This window comes from Gopherus flavomarginatus, chromosome 20 (genome assembly GCF_025201925.1).
Source record: "Gopherus flavomarginatus isolate rGopFla2 chromosome 20, rGopFla2.mat.asm, whole genome shotgun sequence".
NCBI lineage: Eukaryota > Metazoa > Chordata > Testudines > Testudinidae > Gopherus > Gopherus flavomarginatus.
Window position 1 is genome coordinate 17,369,299 of NC_066636.1, and position 22,619 is coordinate 17,391,917.

Here is a 22,619-nt window from a genome sequence, read left to right on the forward strand (position 1 = left end):
ACCACTGTAAGGAATGTAACAGCTGGAGGCTGTAGGGGAGAGAAGGGAGGGGGGACTCCAGGGGCAAAGGAGGGAGGTGCAGGCGGTGGGGGCGAATCCAGGAGCAGGGTGCCCCTCTCCGGAGTGGGGAGCTGGGAGACTAGTGGGCAAATGGACTGATCTGCAGCTTGGCGAGCTCAGCTCTCCTGGGGCACCAGGTGGCCCTGTTGCAGCCTGGGGTGCGGAGGGAAGGACTTGCCCTTTCTCTGACGCAGCTGGGACTGGCCCCTGGGAAGAGGAGGCTCCCGGCCCTATGGTGTTTGGTCCCCACCCCCCACCCCAGTGCCCGAGCCTGGGCCCTCTGTCCACATGGTGAGGTCTTTATTTACAGTGAGAACCAAAATACTCGCTTCAGTTATCTTCCTAGGAACAAGTAACCTGAGCTGGGGACTCCGAGTGCTAGATGGGGCGGGAGAGGGGTGGGGGGCCGACAGCTGAGCGCCAGCTCCAGGAAACCTACAAAAAGAACAAAAAGCTCCACTTTGCTTTGTGCTGGAGGCAGAGCCCTGGCCGTGGGGCACCATGGCTTCGAGGCACGGAGAAAGGTAACGACACAGGCTGGCTTGCGGCGGCACCTGGCATTATGTCCTCCTCTGCTTGCGACCTGTGGGGCAGACACAGCAAGGGGGTTGATGGGGCAGAGCTGAGCCTAGAGGCCCCCACCCCACCCTCTGTAAATCAGCCAGTGCCAGCCTCCCTGAACCTTCTCCCCACTCCCCAGATCTGCTCCGGCCCATCCCGGAAACGAGCAGGAAGAAAATGCCACTGGGCGGTTTCGGACAGGAAGTGAGGAGGCTGACATCCATCAGGAATGGGTGGCCCAGTGGGATGGTCCGTGGGGGTGTTACTGCTCCTGGGGTCTTAATCCCCCTGTCCTGGGTGAAGTCCAGGGCCTGCTCTCCAATTCTGACCTCTCACACGCCCACTGCAGGTTCAGCGGGCTGGAGCAGCCTTCACTTCCTGTCCTAACCAGCAGCACATGGAATGACACTAGGGGCGGGGAATTGAACCCTAACCTCCACATCCAAATGCACAGGTCTGGGCTGCTTAAGCGAAAGAACCGGCACCATTAGCGCCACCCTCGGACCAGTTCTGTCTGATCTAGCCGCTAGAGGGGAGCAGCATCGTACAGTCAACCAGGCGCTCCACCCCAGAGCAGAGCACACCAGACCTCAGGCCGTCCGCAAAGCCGCATCAATGGGGGTAAATCTGGGGCGAGGGGACCTACTGTAAATCCAGGGGGGCTCAGGTTCACAGAGCCGCTGCAGTGGGGCCAGGGAGGGGGGTCGAGCAGTCGGTCTGTCCCCTCCCCACCCTTCTCCAGCCTGCTACTTACGGAGTTCGTTGTTCTTGCTGATGGCAATGGAGGCTCTGGCCCTTGGTCCCTGCTGCGTGAAGTGGTACCCGAAGCGGATGATGGAGGGGCACTTCTCCAGCATGGCGGCCATCTCCATCTCCACAGAGTCCCCCAGCCGCTGAGACTGTGGGGGAGGAACAGCAGCCTCGGTGGGTACCACCGCCCGGCTGAGCTTAGCCCCAGAGGCAGGGAGCTCTGCCCCCACCTTCTCCCAGGCTGCCCACTGGCCTCCCCTCCAGCCCAGCCCCACACGGGCTGCACCAGCCCTGGTGTGGGCCAGGGAACCTGACTGCAGCCCTGGGTAGCCTTGGAAACAACCCCCCCACCCATAGCCCCCAGGGCCCAGCCGACCCTTGGTCTTTCTGCAGAGACTGCCAGGTGGCTGGGAGCTGGCCTGACAGCCGCCAGACTCATCTCACACCAGCTGCTGGGGGGTGGCTGCAAAGTGGAGCTGGCCCCAAGGGTGAGAGGCCTCGTCTCCTGTTACTCACCCCCGGGAAACTGGGGATTGTTGTGCACGGACACCGGCCTCCAGGAGACCTTGTCAGGAAAGTGGAGGCTGCATTTCAGGCACAGGCGGTGCTTAGGGTCCCGCCGGGTGCCCAGGCCTCCAGGGCACGTCCCAGCCTTGGCACCTGTGCTAGCCCAGGACCCGGGCCTGGACTGGCTCCCTGGTCTCTCACAGAGGGGGCCCGAGGATGGTAGCTTGGAGCAAAAGGATCAAGCCACTGTTTCTCTCCCTGTATGTGCAGGGAAGGCTGAGCGGTCGTCAGGCCAGGTCCCCTGCCCGTGGGGTTCAGAGCCAGGAGCAGCTTTGGGCAGGGCAGGGCAGCGCTCGTGGCGGCACAACGCCGGGGCAGGCAAGTCGAGCAGAACATCCGTCCATCCTGCCGAGCTCCCTGCCGCTGGGATCTAACAAGGTTGGGGTTCTCCAGGGCCTGCGGCCCAGCATGGGGCCCACTCCAGGCGCGAGAGCTCTGGGCAGATGGCAGGTTGGTCCCAATTGCACCCTCCACCGATCTCTCGCTCTGGATGCAGATACCCGGCCCAAGCATCTGGCTGTCTGAGTAACCAGGCCTATTGGAGTCACCCAGAGCCTTTCCATTCACTTCATGGGGCCTCTCCTCACCCCACCCACAGCCCATGGCTGCAAGGCGCTGCGCCTCTCTGCTCCATGTACCCACGGGTGCAGTGCGAGCTCTGCCCCTCCCTGGATTAGGCCCTTGATTAGCAATGTGCAGGCAGCAGAGATCATTGTTAATAATTAACCTCTGTCTACAAATGTGACCCCTCGTAACACCCCGAAAGGTAAGGGAGTGTTATAACAATATCTGGCCCTTGGCTAGGGAAGGTGGGCAATGCCCCTTACAAACCCAGGCTGCATTATGCCTGTTTTACCTGGGGGAAATTGAGGCACAGAATGGCCAGCTTCCTTGTCGCAGAGTGACTGGATCCTTTAAGGAGAAATGGGGCCAGCCCTGCCTGTGTCATAATTAGCAGCCTCCTAGCCTGAGGGGGCAGGACTAACTAAACACCTGGACCTCATAAAAATTTGGGTGAAGAGAAACTGAGGCAGGGATGCTGCAGAGCCATTCCAGGCCACAAGGGGGCACTCAGAGGTACCCACCCTGTCACACTTCTATTAGACTCAATTGCCAAATTCCCGCTGGCGTCAGTGGGGCCAGGATTTGAAACCCCATGTGTCCACAGAAGCTGAGCTGGGATTAATACTGAGGGGTTCCCAGCACACAGGTCTGTATCCCAGCCACCGATGACATCCAACGTCCATTCGCACCACCTCTCGGTTCCCGCCCACCCGTCAGATGATGCCTGGACTCGATTGCCCTTCCGGTGCTACGCCCCCACCAGGTCGCGTATCAAACCCTGCCCCGGTGTTCCCTAGCGGCTGGGCACGGCCATACCTGGTTGTCCACCTTGAGCTCGGCCAGCGAGGTGTTTTGCTGCATGCCCTTGATGATGGCCATCATCCCGGCACTGGTGATGAAATTGGACTCGATGTTGAGGCTCTGAAGAGTCTTGTTCTCCTTCAGCATCTCCGCCACGGCCTGTGGGAGTCCCAGACCAGAGTCAGTCGCATCGACCTCTCACAGCCTGCAAGCAGGGTTTGCTGTGGTAACATCCTCCCCACGTGGCCCCCCGCACAGGACACGAAGCTAAAAGGTTGCTGGCCCCCACATCAAGGCCTCCAAGGTAGACACCACCCTCAGGCGGATAGATGGAAGTCAAGACTGGTAGTTTACCGGGGTCGCTGGTGAGCGACATGAGACACAGCCGCCCTCCCAGCTCTCGCTGGCTAAGGGACCACGCGTGTACACGCAGCTCCAGCCAAGCCAGGTTTGCAGCATGGTCCTGGAGCCCCCGGCTGACATTGCAGAAGTGGGGTTCGGTTCTGAGCTAAAAGTCTACCCAGGGCCTGTCAGCACAGCCGCCACTGTGACCATCTGGCCTGACCGGCTTCACACAGCCCAGAGAACCTCCCCAAAACAAGGCCTTGAGAGATCTGTGAGAGAAACACCCCACCTGCCTTGAAATCCACTGAGACCCTTGGGAAATTGTTCCAAACCGTTAATTACCCTCACCTGCAAACCAGAGGCCTTGGAATAACCCACAGTAATAACAACCCCCAGATCTTCTCTGTTGCACTGCATCCATGGATCTCAAAGCACTCCCCAAAGGGAGGCAAGCATCAACGCCCTCATTTTACAGATGGGGAAACTGAGTCATAAGGCGGCAAAGTGACATGGCCAAGGTCACCCAGTGGCAACAGAACCCCGACTCCAAGGCCAGGGCCCTACACACTGGACCACAGTGGGATAGTGGTAGCTAATGGTAACTGCTTCTCAGCTGTAGCTTGAATTCTAATCTGGTTCTTACACGGCCTGGTCGCCTGGGCTCCCTCCAGAGAGTGCATTAAGCGTCATGCCTCACACCTGTCCCGAGTGGTTCTTTGCTTGACAAGCTGAGGGGCTGTGACTGAAGACCCCTTTCAGCAGAGCACCGAAGCCCAAGCATAAGCCCCCTCTGCTTGTGTCTACGCTGCGACAGGGAGGCGACGTACCTGAGATCTAACTAGATCAAAGCCAGCGCAAGTCAAAACAGCAGGGAAGCTGCATGGGCTGGACCTGCCCACCCAGGCCGCTGGGGATGTGCCCAAGCAGCAAGCCCCTGCCCCCGCCTGAGCTGCTGGAGCGTCACCGCTATGTTACTCGAGCTCACTAGATCAGCCAGCTGGGGCACGTCTACACATGCTGAAGTCACACCTCCAGACTGCAGTATAGGCATACCTACTGAGCTCAGCCGGACCTACGCCGGTGCTTGGCTGAATCCAGCTGGGGCTTAGGTCTCCAGCCAGGGAAAATTCTCCCCCTCGGGGAAGCTGTTTCCCTCTGGGAGAGTCAGACTCCCCAGCGATTCCGGTGCCAGCTACGGCTTGTCAAAGCTTTGGGGGGACCGGCAAACGGAGACGCCCCAAGCGGCTCCGTCTGTCGGGAGCTGCAGGGCTTACCTTGGCCACGGGGTCGTTGCTCCGAGTCGCCACCAAGCTCAGTTTCTTCACGTGGGTGTTGGTTTTCATGGCTTCGCAGATTTCCTTCAGCTTTGGGATGGGAATGTCCTGCAGGAGGAGAGAGTGAGAAAACGGGAGCCTTCACGGGTTTGTCCCGCATCACAACGGAGGGATGGACAGAGGGATGAGGTAGATGGGTGGGTTGATGGGATGGGGGATGGAGGGATGAAGTGGATGAGGTAGATGGGTGGGCGGATGGAGGGAGGGATAGGGTGGGGTGGATAAGGTAGAGAGATGGATCAATGGGGTAGATGGATGAGAGGATGGAGGAATAGGTGGATGGATGGATCAAAGGGGTAGACAGATGATGAAGTAGATGGATGGATCCAAGGGTGTGACGCTGTATGGAATCTGGGGGACACTTTAGGATATTAGGACTATCAGTATTGTAAAATCGTAACGAGTTATGCCAGATATGCAGCTACGTCAGGTATAACTTGCCAGATGTGATCATCTCATTTCTGTGTTTGTATCACCCTTGTATTATGAGTTATAGCTATGTAGGTATGTCTGTATTTCAGACTTGTGCTATGCTTCCTCCGGGTGACACCCCCAGACAGTTTGGCATCAGCACTGGCTAGCCTGCTTGATGGCCCATTAAGGACCATGAGCTATACAAGTGACCCATTGAGAGAAGGCAGAGGATGCACCCCAAACCCCGCTTTGCCTCCAGCATTTATAATGGTGTTAAATATATTTTAAAATGTTTTTAATTTGGGGGGGGGGTCGCACTCAGAGGCTTGCTGTGTGAAAGGGGTCACCAGTTTGAGAACTACTGTGATAAATGGACTTTGAAGTCTTTGTATGTGTGTGACTGTTTTACCATTTAACAGCTCTCTTCTTCTTCTTTCTTTTTCTTTATAATACACCTTTAGTGTTAGATACTAAAGGACTGGCTGGCAACGTAGTGTTTTGGGTAAGACCCAAACCTCTACTGACCTGGGAACGTGGCTGACCCTTTGGGCTCAGAAGAACATTTTCTATAGGTGAGCAGAGGTTTTAAATAAGTTCTCCCGCTGCTGGACCAGGGGCTGGCTGGGAACCAGAGAACGAGAATGCAATGAAGGGGGCTGGGTGATTTCTTTTGTTGCTTCTTGATAATCGGGGGTGGGGATCCCAAGCACAGTTGGGGAGTTTAACTTCAGTATTACCCCCGAGTCTTGGGAGTATCTGCTCTGCCTTTTGCAGCCTGCCCTGACCTTGGCATTTCCAGTGAGGGCGGCCCCAGGCACCCTGGGTCACAAAGGGGTAGATAGATGATCAAGTAGATGGGTGGATCAAAGTAGTAAACACGTAGATAGATGTAGATGGATCGAGGAATGGATGGAAGGAAGGGCTAAACAGATGGAGGTAAATGGATATCGGATGGGTGGATCGAAGGGGTGGATAGATGGAGGGAGGTGGATATCGGGTGGGCGGATGGAAGGGGTAGATAGATGGAGGGAGGTGGATATCGGGTGGGCGGATGGAAGGGTAGGTAGATGGAGGGAGGTGGAGATTGGGTGGGTGGATCGAAGGGGTAGATAGGTGGAGAGAGGTGCATATCGGGTGGGTGGATCGAAGGGGTAGATAGATGGAGGGAGGTGGATATCGGGTGGGCGGATCGAAGGGGTAGATAGATGGAGGGAGGTGGATATCGGGTGGGTAGATCGAAGGGGTAGATAGATGGAGGGAGGTGGATATTGGGTAGGTGGATTGAAGGGGTAGATGGACGGAGGTGGATATCGGGTGGGTGGATCGAAGGGGTAGATAGATGGAGGGAGGTGGAGATCGGGTGAGTGGATCGAAGGGGTAGATAGATGGAGGGAGGCGGATATCGGGTGGGTGGATCGAAGGGGTAGATAGATGGAGGGAGGCGGATATCGGGTGAGTGGATCGAAGGGGTAGATAGATGGAGGGAGGTGGATATCGGGAGGGTGGATTGAAGGAGTGGATAGATGGAGGGAGGTGGATATCGGGTGGGTGGATCGAAGGGGTAGATAGATGGAGGGAGGCGGATATCGGGTGAGTGGATCGAAGGGGTAGATAGATGGAGGGAGGTGGATATCGGGTGGGTGGATTGAAGGGGTGGATAGATGGAGGGAGGTGGATATCAGGTACGTGGAGATCGGGTGAGTGGATCGAAGGGGTAGATAGATGGAGGGAGGCGGATATTGGGTGGGTGGATCGAAGGGGTGGATAGATGGAGGGAGGTGGATATCAGGTACGTGGAGATCGGGTGAGTGGATCGAAGGGGTAGATAGATGGAGGGAGGCGGATATTGGGTGGGTGGATCGAAGGGGTGGATAGATGGAGGGAGGTGGATATCGGGTGGGTGGATCGAAGGGGTAGATGGAGGGAAGCGGATATCGGGTGGGTGGATCGAAGGGGTAGATAGATGGAGGGAGGCGGATATCGGGTGGGTGGATCGAAGGGGTAGATAGATGGAGGGAGGCGGATATCGGATGGGTGGATCGAAGGGGTGGATAGATGGAGGGAGGTGGATATCGGGTGGGTGGATAGAAGGGGTAGATAGATGGAGGGAGGTGGATATCGGGTGGGTGGATCGAAGGGGTGGATAGATGGAGGGAGGTGGATATCGGGTGGCTGGATCGAAGGGCTGGATAGATGGAGGGAGGTGGATATCGGGTGGGTGGATAGATGGAGGGAGGTGGATATCAGGTGGGTGGATCGAAGGGGTGGATAGATGGAGGGAGGTGGATATCGGGTGGCTGGATCGAAGGGCTGGATAGATGGAGGGAGGTGGATATCGGGTGGGTGGATAGATGGAGGGAGGTGGATATCAGGTGGGTGGATCGAAGGGGTGGATAGATGGAGGGAGGTGGATATCGGGTGGGTGGATAGATGGAGGGAGGTGGATATCAGGTGGGTGGATCGAAGGGGTAGATAGATGGAGGGAGGTGGATATCGGGTGGCTGGATCAAAGGGGTGGATAGATGGAGGGAGGTGGATATCAGGGGTAGATCGAAGGGGTAGATAGATGTGGGGAGGCGGATATCAGGTGGCTGGTTCGAAGGGGTAGATAGATGGAGGGAGACGGATATCGGGTCGGTGGATCGAAGGGGTGGATAGATGGAGGGAGGTGGATATCGGGTGGCTGGATCAAAGGGCTGGATAGATGGAGGGAGGTGGATATCGGGTGGGTGGATAGATGGAGGGAGGTGGATATCAGGTGGGTGGATCGAAGGGGTAGATAGATGGAGGGAGGTGGATATCGGGTGGCTGGATCGAAGGGCTGGATAGATGGAGGGAGGTGGATATCGGGTGGGTGGATAGATGGAGGGAGGTGGATATCAGGTGGGTGGATCGAAGGGGTGGATAGATGGAGGGAGGTGGATATCGGGTGGGTGGATAGATGGAGGGAGGTGGATATCAGGTGGGTGGATCGAAGGGGTAGATAGATGGAGGGAGGTGGATATTGGGTGGGTGGATCGAAGGGGTAGATAGATGGAGGGAGGTGGATATCAGGTGGGTGGATCGAAGGGGTAGATAGATGGAGGGAGGTGGATATTGGGTGGGTGGATCGAAGGGGTAGATAGATGGAGGGAGGTGGATATCGGATGGGTGGATCGAAGGGGTGGATAGATGGAGGGAGGTGGATATCGGGTGGGTGGATTGAAGGGGTAGGTAGATGGAGGGAGGCGGATATTGGGGAGGTGGATATCGGGTGGGTGGATCGAAGGGGTGGATAGATGGAGGGAGGTGGATATCGGGTGGGTGGATCGAAGGGGTGGATAGATGGAGGGAGGTGGATATCGGATGGGTGGATCGAAGGGGTAGATAGATGGAGGGAGGTGGATATCGGGTGGCTGGATCAAAGGGGTGGATAGATGGAGGGAGGTGGATATCAGGGGTAGATCGAAGGGGTAGATAGATGTGGGGAGGCGGATATCAGGTGGCTGGTTCGAAGGGGTAGATAGATGGAGGGAGACGGATATCGGGTCGGTGGATCGAAGGGGTGGATAGATGGAGGGAGGTGGATATCGGGTGGCTGGATCAAAGGGCTGGATAGATGGAGGGAGGTGGATATCGGGTGGCTGGATCGAAGGGCTGGATAGATGGAGGGAGGTGGAAATCGGGTGGGTGCATAGATGGAGGGAGGTGGATATCAGGTGGGTGGATCGAAGGGGTAGATAGATGGAGGGAGGCGGATATCAGGTGTGTGGATGGAAGGAGTAGATAGATGGAGGGAGGTGGATATCAGGGGTAGATCGAAGGGGTAGATAGATGGAGGGAGGTGGATATCGGGGAGGTGGATATCGGGTGTGTGGATGGAAGGAGTAGATAGATGGAGGGAGGTGGATATCAGGTAGGTGGATCGAAGGGGTAGATAGATGTGGGGAGGCGGATATCAGGTGGCTGGATCGAAGGGGTAGGTAGATGGAGGGAGACGGATATCGGGTCGGTGGATCGAAGGGGTGGATAGATGGAGGGAGGTGGATATCGGGTGGGTGGATCGAAGGGGTAGATAGATGGAGGGAGGCGGATATCAGGTGTGTGGATGGAAGGAGTAGATAGATGGAGGGAGGTGGATATCAGGGGTAGATCGAAGGGGTAGATAGATGGAGGGAGGTGGATGTCGGGTGGGTGGATGGAAGGAGTAGATAGATGGAGGGAGGTGGATATCAGGGGTAGATCGAAGGGGTAGATAGATGGAGGGAGGCGGATATCAGGTAGGTGGATCGAAGGGGTAGATAGATGTGGGGAGGCGGATATCAGGTGGCTGGATCGAAGGGGTAGATAGACGGAGGGAGACGGATATCGGGTCGGTGGATCGAAGGGGTGGATAGATGGAGGGAGGTGGATATCGGGTGGGTGGATCGAAGGGGTGGATAGATGGAGGGAGGCGGATATCGGGTGTGTGGATGGAAGGAGTAGATAGATGGAGGGAGGTGGATATCAGGGGTAGATCGAAGGGGTAGATAGATGGAGGGAGGTGGATATCGGGTGGGTGGATCGAAGGGGTAGATAGATAGAGGGAGGTGGATATCAGGGGTGGATAGAAGGGGTAGGTAGATGGACCAAAGTGGATATCTATTCCCCGAGGGGCTGAGGTCCTGACCCCAATGAATCAATGGCCCCACTATGATTGACATTAGTGGGACCAGTACTTCACCCCAGGATTTTGCCCAGTCAGATGTCCCCACCGCTCGGGACTCCCACCCTCTCCCATGCCCCTGGCTGCCCTGAGGGAAGCTCACCTTGATATTGTTCAGGTTGACCTCCTCCAGGTCCTTGTCATTGCTCTGGATTTTTTTCAGGGTCTCCTCCACGTTGGTGGGGTTCGGCGGCTCGTCTGGGACGGGTTTGTACCTATCCGGCTTTACCACGCCTGGTGGGGAACACACGCGCACCACCAGGTCGGCAGGGGGAGATTCACCCACCCGATCCTCTCCTGCTCCACTGGGCCCGAAGCTCAGCTGGCATCACCCGGCCTTGGAGCCAGAGCAACGCCGCCGATCAGCGGAAGATGCTTCGCTGTGGCTACTCCTGATTTACGCCAGGGTAAATGCTGGGAGAATTTGGCCCCCTCTGTTTCCTGACATCTCCTGCCCTGCGTTACTCATAACGATCCAGAGAGGAATTTATAAACCCCATTTCGTTCTCAGCACAGATCTGCTGGTTTCACAGCTGGTTTCCTGAGAGTGGGTTCACAGCCCCGCAGGGGGAACAGTCCAGACCTAGGGACCCAGGCCTTGTGCTCTCTCACAGACTAAGCGGAGTCAGCTGGTGCGTGGGATGAGCGCAAACCCCACCCTCCCGCCCCGCAGGCTGGTGGAGCTCACTCACTGTTGATGCCTTCGGTGCTGGTGATGTTGCCGCTGCAGAGGGCTTCGTAGTACTGCTTGTTGCTCATCAGGGTGTACATCCCCAGAATGGCTGTTGGGGAGGGAACAGCAAATAGCGAGAGTCTGAGCTGCAGAGGTAGGGGATGGGAGTCACTGCAGCTCTCTGCTTTCCTGGGCTCACCCTGCACCTGCCTGGCAGAAGGGAACTGCCCAGTTTCACTAAGCTGCAGTAAAGTGAGTCGGAGTGTTGCTGTTTGCTGTGAAACAGTTACCACCTTGCACCCCAGAGGTGGCTGCATCTCAGCACAGGGGAAGGAATGATCCCTGTATGAGCAGCTTCCATATTCCACGCCAGAAGCTGCTGTGTCTCACCTCTGAGAGAGTGCCCCCTCTCTAAAATCTTCCACCCCAGAGATGGCAGTATGCACATAGTGGGTGACAATGCCTTTTATAAAAAGCTGCCAGGTTCCACCCCAGAGGTGGCAGCATGTCAGTGGGTGGGCAAGCAATTCCTGTACACACAGGGCTCCCAAGATGCCCCATGACCCTGGGGATTGACGGCACTTCTCTATCAATGTGGCAGGCCACGGAGCAGCCCTGCGGCCGCGCTCACAACCCGATCGCAGCTGGCTGCGGGAGGCCATAGGAAAAGCCCCTAAATGTAATCTCTCACCACATGCCCCACGTATTTTTATTGGCCTAGCATCTCCCCGGCGGGTGTAAGCGGATAGCCCTGGAGCCTGCCTTTCTCGTTTTAGCCACCCGCTGGCTCCCGGCCAGCTCGCTCGCTGCTGAGCTCTGGGAATCGGAGCTCATCGTGGCTTGTATGGGCAGGAGCAGTAACATCCCTGAGGCGGCATGGGGGCAGGGAACCAAAGTTAGGTCCTGGAGCTCGAGCAGGCCAAGCTTTGTGCTGCTGAGCCTGGGTCTCGCTTTACCCTTGGTCCCCCTACGCCCTCCCATCCCCACCCAGGGAGCTAAGAGAGCTGCCATGTATCAGTGCCAGGCTACGAGCCAGCCCGAATGTACTAGGAGCCGCAGGGAGCCCCTGAAAGAAGGCAAGAGCACAAACACCCAGGAGTATATGCACACGCCAGGCCACACGTGCACATGTGCTCACACCTACGTGGAGTCACACTGGTGCATGTATTCGCACAGGGGCATACAACCATGCAGACACATCGGTATATATACGCACATCTGCACTGGTAAAGGCATTCACACAATGCATGGACTCACACGGGGGAACACAAACACAGGGACCTAGCCACACACGCATGCATACACTCACACGCGTGCATTCACACAGGGATGTGCATACAACAGGCACAAACCCACCTCTGCCTGCACGCACACGGCAGCATGGTTTGTCCAGGTACGCCAAGCTCCCCGGGCATCCTCGGTCTGCACAAGACTGCCCTGTCTGGGCAGGCATTTTCACACACCGCAGACCCCAAACCGCAACACATTCCTCTGCCACTAGCCCCACTGCAGTTACATGACACACTCGCTAATTACAGGAGCTCTGAGGGGTCAAGGTGGCAAGATGCCCGTTGATTTCAGCGGAGGCTGTGCCCACGGGCCTGTCATTTGCTCCCCCTGACCGATCCCACACCCTGCGTCCCCACAGGGATGTTTTAGGGCAGCTGCCCCCAGCTTTAAGCCCTGGTACCCACCCCGGCTCCCCAGGATGACGTCCAGGCCCCCTGTGGGGTAGGCGGGCACCTGTTCCCTGCTCTCAGTGTCTCTCACACCCTTAAGTGGTCACACATGGCAGATGATGAGCCTGCTACAGCCTTGGCCAACAGCCTCACCTTTCAGCTCCCACCGCAGAGCTGGGGCTTCATGCTCCAGAGGTCTCTGGGCTGTGGGGATGAAACCTATAACCCAACCTGGGGGGCTCAGCATCTCACTAGCTCCATCTGAATTCCTGCCCAGTGCCAGGACCCAGCCAACGTTAGCTCAACCCCAGTCACAACACACCCACCCTGGAAATGCCAGCTGCCCAGCTGCAGCGACATCAAGCCCGAGCCAGGGCCCCGGGCATTCACCACTAGCATGCAGGCAGGGCACTCCTGCCTCCCGCACCACCGTGGCCCCAAAGCAGACAGAGTTTGCTGCCCTGAGGGCCCCAGGGCCTTCACCTGCAATGTCGCACATCTCTGCTTCGGTGGCGTTGGCCAGGGCTTCCTCCAGCTCGGGTTCCAGAGTGATCTGCTCCTCCTTGGGGATCTCCCGCTTGGGGTTCTTTGGGATAAAAGGTTTCCCTGCAGAGAGACAGACTGGGGTTAGCTTCTGGGCTGGACAGCAGTGAAGGTTAGAACCAAAATATAGCAGTGTATGCGCTCAACTGCCCTCTGCTGCATGGAAACAGACATGTGTGTCATATGCCCTATACTGCCAGCGACCAGTGGAGATTCTCCTGCCGCTCATGTGGCAGGAGCCTGGACTTTTGGAGTAGGAAGATGTGGTTTCTATTCCCCCTGCCACCACGAGGTTATAAGTAGCAGCCTGTTGATGCCAGGTAGCCATCGACTGGTGATGGCATCTTTGATTCCCACAGTGCCTTCTGCCCTGGAATGCCTACTTCCCCCAGCACCAGAGCAGGAATTGCTGTCCCAGATCAGGTGGGTGGTACACAAATGCAGCCACGTCTGGGGCAGAACACTGTAGCTGTTTAACAGCCACATGAGGTCATGACAGGAAGCAAAGGAGAATCCAGCTGAAAGGCCAGGGCAGCGCTGAGTGACAGAATGTAGGAGTGTGGCTGATCTTTTTGACAGCCCCGCAGGGAGTGCTGGCCTCGGCTCTGTAAAATTCCTGTGACTCATTCGCTCCAGCCCCTTCACGGCCGGGAGCACATGCCAGACCCCAGGGCTAGAGATTATCAGGGTGTGTATCGCAGAGTCCCAGCCCCACTACACACACACAGGAAGGCGAGGGCCCCTGCCCCAAGGAGCTGACAGTCTAAGTCGAGAGACAACACGTGCAGAAGGACAGACAGGGGAGCACCAGGGGCCAGATGGTCCTGATCAGTGCAGAGGTGGAGAGAAGGTAGCACCCTGGATTGAATCCGGGAGGGCTGGGATGGGTGCCGGCAGCGGCGTGAGATCCCACATTAGTTAGATCAGATACTCCGCTCTCGATGCTGCCTTCCCATGGAATAGCCTTGGGCCTCACCCACAAAGAGCTCAGTGGCTCAGCAGCTCTGGAAGACCCAAAATCTGAGGACCATGGTTGCCAGGTCCTCAGGCCCAGGGGAGCTTTCTACCATGTGTGCAGCAGATAGGGCTTCCTCGGGGGCTGGTCCCAGACTGGGGCATGAACTCCCCCAGGACTGGATCTTCCCAGCCTTCCACCCCTCCCGCCCCCTGGTCTGCTTCCCTGCCCGGCCCTTCTCCAACAGCACCAAAACACCCCCCGCGAGAGAACAAGCCACACATGGCAGGGGTCAGTCACCCAGCTTAATGCATGCCTGGAAGGTGCCCACGGGCCACGGTCACAGGGTGGGATAGGAAACTGCATAGACTAGGAGGTCCTGCCCTGGACGGGGGCCAGAGGAAGGTTGGGGGAGATGGAGCAGAGCAAAGTGCTTTTCTGATGTGACCAACCAGCCTGGAAGCACCCCGGAGCTCTTAGCCTCAGGGGAAACCAGCCACTATCAGACACCTGATTTTCAGGATGCTGCAGCAGCAACTGCTTCAGGCACCTCCTGGCCAGCTGAGGCACTGGGGGCAGTGTCACCCTGGCCTGGGTTTCATTTCACGGGTGCATTGTGGCGGGCCCATCTCCCGGAGCACCATGTTCTGATGCCGCACGGCCCTGCCAGCACCTGCTTGTGATCATGCTCCGGAGGGGGAAGCGGAGAGTTCATGGGCCATCAGGTGGCCAGGGGCTATGGACAGGACATGTGGTGCCCATGCACTGGGGCCGATCCCAGTCACTCTGTGCCTGCACTCGGAGCAGGATTGGGGTGCAGGGTGGCTCAGTCGCCTTTGCTCTCCCTGGATTCTGGGTTGGTGCAGGGCCCTGCCTGGCACCCAGGGTAAGGTGGAGTGGCCGGGGGTCCCAGTGGGCCCTGGGGAGAAAAGAAGAGGCACAGTGCAGCATGGCTGCACACCCGCCCCACCCTGTATGGACCCTGGGGAGCTGAGAATAGCCGCAGCACAGGGTGCTACAGCCACACCCTCGATCCACCCCCCGCAGTGGGAGCAAGGTGGGCACAGGGCCCTCATGCCAGCTGCACACTGGCTGGGGAGGCCCCGGCACAGGGAGGATTTTCAGGGGCACTGTTTCCAACCACACCCAGGCCAGAGCAGCACAGAGGGGCGTGAATGCACCAGAACCAGGCCTGCTGCCTCCACCTGACTCATGGGGGTTGCACGGTGAGCGGCTCCTGTCCTGCCAGCCGAGCGAGGCAGGAGGATCCCCTCCCCACGGGCTGCCGTCGCAGAGCCCTGCTTCCCAGACGCCCCCCAGCTCAGCCTGACGCTCCCAGCGACTCCAGCTCCCTAGCAGCCAGAGGCAGATTTAGAGCTCAGTGGTGCTCAGGAGCCAGGCAGGTGACCCAGCATCTCTCACGGACTCTGTCTCTGCCCCAGGGCCCCGCCTTGCCAGTCCAGGGCCCCACGCTCCCAGGGCCCCGGGTGGATCTTTTAGCACCACGATCTCTGTGGGGTTGGGGGATTTTCGGTATAATTTTTCCAATGTGACAGAAGACGTCCCCTGATTGGCAGCCCCAGGCATTCACAGGATGGGCAGAGCCTGGGCTCAGCTTTCTCCTATGCTACCCCCCGTGGGAACCCCTCTGGGGCCAGAGAGCAGCACAGCCTCCATGGCCCATTCCCTCCTGGGCTTCCCTGGTGAATCTCCCAGGTGTGTTGGTGTCACCAGGTGGACCCCAGGCCCGCGGATGGGGCAGGGGAGTCACTTCCGGCCCCGGCCGCCCTTCAAGCCGAAAAGGAAGCTGGTTGCCGCAGGTGGCCGTTGGGCTGGGGCCGTGGTGATGCCAGGGAATGGACCCTGAGGTGCGCAGCACTGTGGGTGGCAGCTCAGGGGGAGGAGCCTCACAGGAGGGGTCCCCAATCAGAGAATAGAGCATTGGCCCTTCAGGGTGGCATCCAGAGACCCCAGCTGAGATTGGGGACCTGCACAGACCCAGAGTGGGAGGCGCTCCCTGCCCTGAAGATCCCAGTCTCAATAGACCAGACAGACTTGAGAGACAAGGGAAACTGAGGCACCGAGAAGAGAAGGGACCTGCCCAAGATCCCCCCGTAGGCCAGTGGGAATAGAACTCGGGTATTCTGAGGCCCAGCCTGGTGCCCACTAGCCCTTGCTGCCTCCACAGAACCTCAGCAGCTCTGCCCTTTCCCCTGCCCCAAGGCACTGGCCCCACCAGTCGCTGCTGGCTCCCCAGGGTTATGGGGAGAGGAGTGACCAGGCCAAGGTGTGGGTTCCAGGGCCAGGAGCTGCTGTGCCTGGGCTGGTGGGACCCCAGCTTGGATCGGACGAGACAGCCGAGCCGCTCACCAAGATATTTTGGAGCAGCCGCAGCTCCTGGGCTGAGCTACGTAGAATCCCTTCCGTCCTGGCCCTGCAGCCCAGCACCTGGGCAGACACTCGGCCAGCAGCACCCAGGGACGGTCCTGCCCACCCCCCAAAGACCAAGGCAGTGCCCCCAAATGGCTCTGGGCCATTCTCCCTGGCCTGGTCTGCCTGACCCACCACGGCTTGGCCATGCAGAGACACAGGACGGGGTGTGTCCCCAGGTGCTGCCCCTGCTCTGGTGCTGCACCTGCCCCCCCCCCGGCCCTGTCCCTGCATGGGGGCTGGGTACCCCGTAGCATGGCCCCCAAGGGGAATGAACCCCCACAGCTGCCAAGGGCACGTATCCCCCCTCAGGCCTAGCCCTGCCCCAGGGGTGGTGGGCACGTATCCTCTGGCACTGACCCCATGTCATGGCCAGGGACCTCCTGGCAGCTCGGGCCGGGAGCCCGTCTCCCCCAGTCAGGGGGGCGATCAGGCAAAGTGCAAGAGACTGTACCATTTGTGCCAGTGCCGGGTCAGACTGAGCCAAGCCCCTGTGCACACCCCCGCACACACCCTGCCGTGGTACCTCTCTTCTCGCCGGTGAATGGCACCAGGTCCTCACGCTCCTTCACCTCCAGCGCCTGCTTCTCCAGGTGCTGCATGAGGGCGTCCCGGTCCAGCGGCCCCGTCGGGCTCTTCTTGGTCTGGTCTCGCTGGCGCAGCCCAGCTGGGAGCATCATGTTCTGGAAGAGGGAGGTGGGAAGGGGTCACTGGCGGCACAAACCCCCCATAGAGATCACATGCCCCCTGCCCCTGAGGAGGGGCACAAAGCCCTTTGCAAATGGCAATGAATGAAGCCTGGTGCCTATGCCCCATGTTACAGTGGGGAAACTGAGGCACACCGCAGGGCAGTGGTTTACTCAGGGAGCTAGTGCCAGAGCTGGGAATAGAACCCAGGAGTCCTGGCTCCCAGCCCCCCTGCTCTAACCACTGAACTGCAGTCCCCTCCCACCCACACTGGCCTGAGCTCCAAACTGTTTTATGACCGTCATGGCTATAGGTGAGGGTCAGGGGTGGGGTGGGGACGGGACTGAGGCTTCGAAGCCTGGAGCGCAGAGGTCAGCAACTGCCCCCAAGCCGCAGCGTCACCCACTTCCTGTGCCAGCCCGGGGGCGGCCTCACCTCGGGATCCATCTCCTGCAGCTCTAGGTCGAGCTGGTCCAGCTCCTCGGGGGAAAGTTCTCTCAGGAGCTTCTCCTCGTCGATGTCCCGGTACTTCTCCAGCTCCATCCGGTAGGACGTCATGGTTCAGCGGCGTCAGAGGGAACCCCTCCTCAACAACTGAGCAGAGACTTAGCCTGGGTGGGGACACAAACAGATGTGGGCTCTCCCTGCAGTGGGGCATTCATAAGGTTCACTCATGGGACTCCCTGCTGCCACACAAGACCTCTGGGTCACTGCCGAGGGACAGGACTGACATTGACCTCTGGAACTGCCTGCCACAAGGTATCAGTGAGATCAGCCCATGGGACTCCCTGATGTGGGATATTAGCAAGGTTAGCCCATGGAACTCCCTGCTACCAGGTATTGGTGAGGTTAGTCTGTGTAATTCCCTGCCACTTGATATTAGTGACATTGGCCCATGGGACTCCCTGCCACTGAATGTTAGTGAGACTGGACAGTGCAACTCTCTGTCATTGGATATTAATCAGGTTAGCCCACGGGACTGCCTGCCATTGGATATTAGTGAGATTGCTCCATGGAACTCCCAGCTACTGGATGCTTATTAGGTTAGCCTGTGGCACTCCTTGACACTGGACATTAGTGAGGTTAGCCTGTGGAACTCACTGCCAGTAGGTATTATTGAATTCCCTGGCATCCTGGCAGTCTGAAGACACTGTAGGGTCCAGAGTAGCAGTGGGCAGGAATCCAGCAGCCAGGCCCAGCCAACCTTCTGCCCCTCCCAAGGGGATGGTGCATTAACTGCCCTCATCTCCCATCCCTTCCCTAAAGCCTCAGCACAAGGGACCCGTGGCAGGAATGGTTAAATCAGCCCCTAATCCTGCCCCTCCCTATCTCCAAACAGCTGCAGTAGCCCAGTGTCCTTATCAGAGACCCACGGTCCCACCCAGGGCCCTTCCCAGCCCCGCAGCCATCAGCACCAGGCGATAAAGGAACAAGTCTGAAGCAGACGTGCTGAGCAGGGTGGGAGGGTGCCCCTGGAGGGGACTAGAGAGTCCATTGAGTGCCATCGGTCCATGCTGGAAGGGAGAGCGATGAAGGTGGTGCTGGACTAAGGGTGACAGAGGGATGGCACCTGCCCTGAGATAAGGATGGAGCTGGAGAGGGAATGGAGGCCCTGGGGACGGACGGACAGATGGGGCACAACGGGGATGGAGGGTGTCATGCTGGGGGTGGAGGAGGCACCAGGTGTGAGGGGGATAGGCCAGGGATTGAAGGGAGTTGTTGGGCACAGAAGGGGCACTGGGGGCAGAACCTAAAGGGCAGATGGAGGGGTGACACAGCCCTTCGACTGATCAAAACTGCCAAGGCAGCTGCTCCAGGAATCTGCCAACCTGGCTGGACACAGGTCAGCCTGGCGCCCAGTGTCATGTCCTGCGATGCTCGTTGGGAGAGCGGTGCCAGCTGGCAGCTGTAGAACAGGTGGGACAGACGCCCTTCCCCGCTGGAGCGGGGTCTGAAACAGGGCAGAGAAACGGGCCTTAAATAAAGTCACCGAGCAAAGTGCTACACGGTGCGGTGGGTTTTCCGAGGCTCTCTCGGGGCTCCCACAGGGCTGATAAATCGGAGAGGGGTCAGAGAAGAGCTGCAAGGAGGATTAAAGGATTCGAAAACCTGCTTTACAGCAAGAGACTCCAGGAGCTCAATCCATTTAGCTTAACCAAGAGAAGGCGAAGGTGGGTCTTCATCCCAGTCTGTGGGTACCCACATGGTGTAGGGAACAAGTATTGAATAGTAGGCTCTTTACATGAGCAGAGAAAGGCCGAACACAATCCAATGGCTGGCAGTTGAAGCCTGGAAATAAGGTGCACGTTTTTAACCAGGACAGTAATTAGCCACTGGAACAATTTCCCAAGGGTCATGGTGGATTCTCCATCAGACACCATTTTTTAATCCAGGCTGGATGTTTTTCTAACAGCTCTGCTCTAGGAATTCCTTTGGGGCAGGTGTCTGGCCTGTTACGGAGGCGGTCTACACTAGATGATCACCATGGTCCCTTCTGGCCTCGGAATCTAGGAATCTATGAACTCCAAGGGCAGACAGCCCCAGAGTTTCCCGCATCAGTACAATGGGAGGTGCTTGGAGATCCTCAGCTGGGAAGCATCTTAAAGAGTGGGCCTGGCATTGGCGACGACTCCGTGGGTGCTCTGGGGCTGGAGCACCCATGGGAAAAAAATAGTGTTGAGCACCCACTGGCAGCCCTGTGGATCAGCTGCTCCCCCGCCCAGCCTTCCCACCCGCCAGTGGCCACACCAATCAGCTCCTCCCCATCTCTGCCAGTGCCTGCCGCCCACCATGATCAGCTGTTCAGCAACATTCAGGAGGTGCAGGGGGGGAGGGAAAGGGGGGCAGGAAGAGGAGGGGGTGAGGTTTGGGGGAAGAGGTGAGGCGGGAGATTTGGGGAAGGGGTGGAGTGAGGGCAGGGCCTGGGGTAGAGTGGGGGTCGAGCACCCTCTGGGAACTGGGGAAGTCGACCCCTCAGCCCGTGTACCCAGCTCTGGCAGTGTAAGGAGAGCGTCTACAGAACCGTCACCCACTTCAAGCCGCACGCGCTGCCGCCTGTTGCTTGTACGCTCATTGGCACAGGGCCCAGCCCCCACGGTGATGGGCACTCTGACTACATAAGCAAACAGGACCGGCCAGGGCACAGGGAGAACATTGAGTTAGAAGGGGCCACAGAGCCACAAGGAGGGATTTGGATCTCACACCCTAGTGTTCAGCGCAGTTACTCTCCATCTACCAGCATACGGGCCATCAGAATCAAGCCTACGGCCGCTAAGGCCCAACGGAGTCGCTCTGATCGGTTAGTCTGAGCTCCTGTCTAACCCAGACCAGAGCCAGCCACCCAGGAGTACCTGCCACAGAGGGAATTATTTATATTAGTACCCGGGAGCATATTAAAGCAGCAGCCAGACACCAGCTCCAGTCGAAAAAGCCTTTCTAACAGCCCCTGCGGCCACACTGCTCCTGACTCCAGCTGACCTTGCTCCGCTGAGGTCACAGCGGCCAGGTGCTCACATGTGGCCGCAGCCGTACCGGGGTTAAGCTGGCTTCCGATTACAAAGCAAGGGCACAATGTCCTGGAGGGCTCTGGGAATCTGGCAATAGCCCTTTGGCCTTTCCCCAGGGCAACACCTGACTGTCTTGTTTTATTCCAAGCAATTCAGTCCGTGGTTGCGCCACTGTGCGCTGGAGTCCAGCTAGGTTTCAGAGGCTGAGCAGGGGCAGGCTGGGTTGGGAAGCTGGATTGGAGGCCTCCACCCAGATCCGCAGGAAGCAGTACTGGAGGATTCGATAGGTGGCGCTTTCCTTACGGGGTCAGCACAGGGCACTAGGGAGGGCTGTGTGGCAGGTGTAACACACAAGCCCCCATCACTAAAGATCCCCTAGAGCTGGTTATCCCCAAAATCCCAGCCTGGGAATTGCAATGTTGCCTACCTAATATTCCTCCTGCAGTTACGGTACTCAGGCCCTCTCCTGAACGATTATAACAGCTGCTGCAGCCCTCCCCAGAGGTGGCCACATTTGAGCACTAGTCAAACCGACCCGTACGGGTCTGTAACATTTACACTGCGCTCTGGGCTGCGGAGCACTGTAGGAGCAGCCATGTCGTAGCCTGTCGTGCTTTTTATATTCTTTTGGTGAGGGAAAAGCAGGCCTAGTAGCCGGAACCCATCCTCCATCAGGATCGTGCATGGAGCCATGAAAGGAGACAAAGGGTCAAGTACAAGCAGCAGATGTCCCAGGCAGAGAAGGCCTCTCACCGCACCAGGGAAGGGTGCCTTCACCTACCTACAAGAGGAACACCTGCCCTACAGCCCAGAAAAGCAGGCACTGATCCCACATGGGCAGCCCAGCCCCTCCAATGCAAGCCGGAGGTGAGAATCCAGAGCCCAACGAGCAATGGCCAAAGAGGGCAAGCCAGCCCCACGCCCCTTCAGCGAGCCGCTTAGAATATTACCTTTGTGGTTAGATCAGCCTTGTGCCCCATGGAGAAATCTACCGCCCAGGAGCAGGGCTTCCAGCTTACCTTCCCCTGGCAGTCCAGGACGCTGCCTTTCCAGGCTGGGCGAAAGTAGCAGCAGCGCAGTGCTGAGGCAAGGAATACCGCCAGCAAAGTGTGTGAGATCAGCATTTTATTATTTTAGCTCCAGCTGGGCAAAGGGGAGGGTGGGGGAGAGAGATCACATAGACAGGCTGGTTATCAATCACTCCAACTGCCCAGCCGGTTTTCCCAGAGCCCTGCAGACCCCCAGTGGTCAAATGCCAGAATTGCCACTTGAAGGGGGCAGCTCTCGGTTGCCCGTTTTGCTTTGCAGGTGGGGTGGGCATGAGATGAGGCCTCAGCAGCAGGAAGGGCTCCCGCCGATCAGAACCAGCCACACAGGCATCCTGGCAGAGCTGAGAAGAGAGGACCCCTCTCACTCCAGATCCCATGTGACCGCACTGGGAATCCTGGCTTTAGCTCAGGATCAGACACAGCCTGGATCAGACGAGCGGATAAGACAGAGCTGTGTGAGGCAGAGATCACCTCTTTGATGTGCCCGTACTGCACCGAGCACAGTGGACTGCTGGTCCATGACTGGGGGTCCCAGCTGCTACCATAATACACCTAATAAATAACATACAGCACCATGGGATCCTGGTCCATGATTGCACCTCCCAGCTGGTATCGTAATACACATAATAAAGGTCTCTTCTGGCCTGTAATCTATTAAACTGAATTAGAGAAGAGAAACAGAAGAGAGGTGAGGGGGTGGGAGGCTGATTTATGAGGACAGCTTAACGGAGGCATGGGGTAAGGAAAGGATGAGTTGGCAGTTAAGGCCCTGGACTGGGACTCTACAGATCTGGAGTCAATTCCCAGCTCTGACTCCCCATGTTAGCGTGAGACCTTGTGCCTCAGTTTCCCCATTTCTAAAATGGGGATAATGCTAAATCCCTGGGACAATCAATACACAACCATGGGCAAAGCATTAAGCTACTTTGGGGACAGGGCTGGATAAGATGCTAGACAGGCAGAACTAAGCTGTACCCTGTGGGCAGGGGATGGGGTGGGGGAGACGACGATAGCCAG

General features: G+C 57.9%; 1 protein-coding gene and 2 long non-coding RNA genes across 13 annotated transcripts; 2 read left to right on the plus strand and 1 right to left on the minus strand.

The window, feature by feature from the left end:
- Positions 1-343: 343 nt before the first annotated feature.
- Positions 344-21,862, minus strand: TMOD4 (tropomodulin 4). Of its 3 annotated transcripts, none has more exons than XM_050929911.1 (10): positions 21,573-21,862; positions 17,483-17,658; positions 16,887-17,043; positions 12,916-13,038; positions 10,773-10,862; positions 10,184-10,314; positions 4,923-5,030; positions 3,319-3,462; positions 1,376-1,520; positions 344-643 (listed from the first exon to the last, which is right to left on the minus strand). In XM_050929911.1, exons 2-10 carry the CDS (start codon positions 17,603-17,605, stop codon positions 621-623), a joined length of 1,044 nt encoding a protein of 347 aa, XP_050785868.1. In that variant the 5' UTR covers positions 17,606-17,658; positions 21,573-21,862; the 3' UTR covers positions 344-620. The 3 variants fall into 3 exon arrangements, with proteins under 3 accessions (XP_050785868.1, XP_050785869.1, XP_050785870.1); XM_050929912.1 differs by having other exon boundaries at positions 21,504-21,862; XM_050929913.1 differs by lacking the exon at positions 21,573-21,862 and adding an exon at positions 18,149-18,261.
- Positions 6,459-10,152, plus strand: LOC127037867 (uncharacterized). Of its 9 annotated transcripts, XR_007770487.1 has the most exons (9): positions 6,459-6,473; positions 6,520-6,745; positions 6,930-7,032; positions 8,155-8,200; positions 8,359-8,404; positions 8,451-8,485; positions 8,639-8,877; positions 9,338-9,358; positions 9,733-9,766. It is a non-coding gene; the product is annotated as an uncharacterized LOC127037867 (long non-coding RNA). The 9 variants fall into 9 exon arrangements; XR_007770488.1 differs by lacking the exons at positions 8,639-8,877; positions 9,338-9,358 and adding an exon at positions 9,419-9,475 and having other exon boundaries at positions 8,451-8,531; positions 9,702-9,785; XR_007770485.1 differs by lacking the exons at positions 8,639-8,877; positions 9,338-9,358; positions 9,733-9,766 and adding exons at positions 9,829-9,874; positions 9,919-10,152 and having other exon boundaries at positions 8,359-8,485.
- Positions 19,937-22,174, plus strand: LOC127037878 (uncharacterized). Its single transcript, XR_007770502.1, has 2 exons — positions 19,937-21,420; positions 21,862-22,174. It is a non-coding gene; the product is annotated as an uncharacterized LOC127037878 (long non-coding RNA).
- The last annotated feature ends 445 nt before the right edge of the window (positions 22,175-22,619 follow it).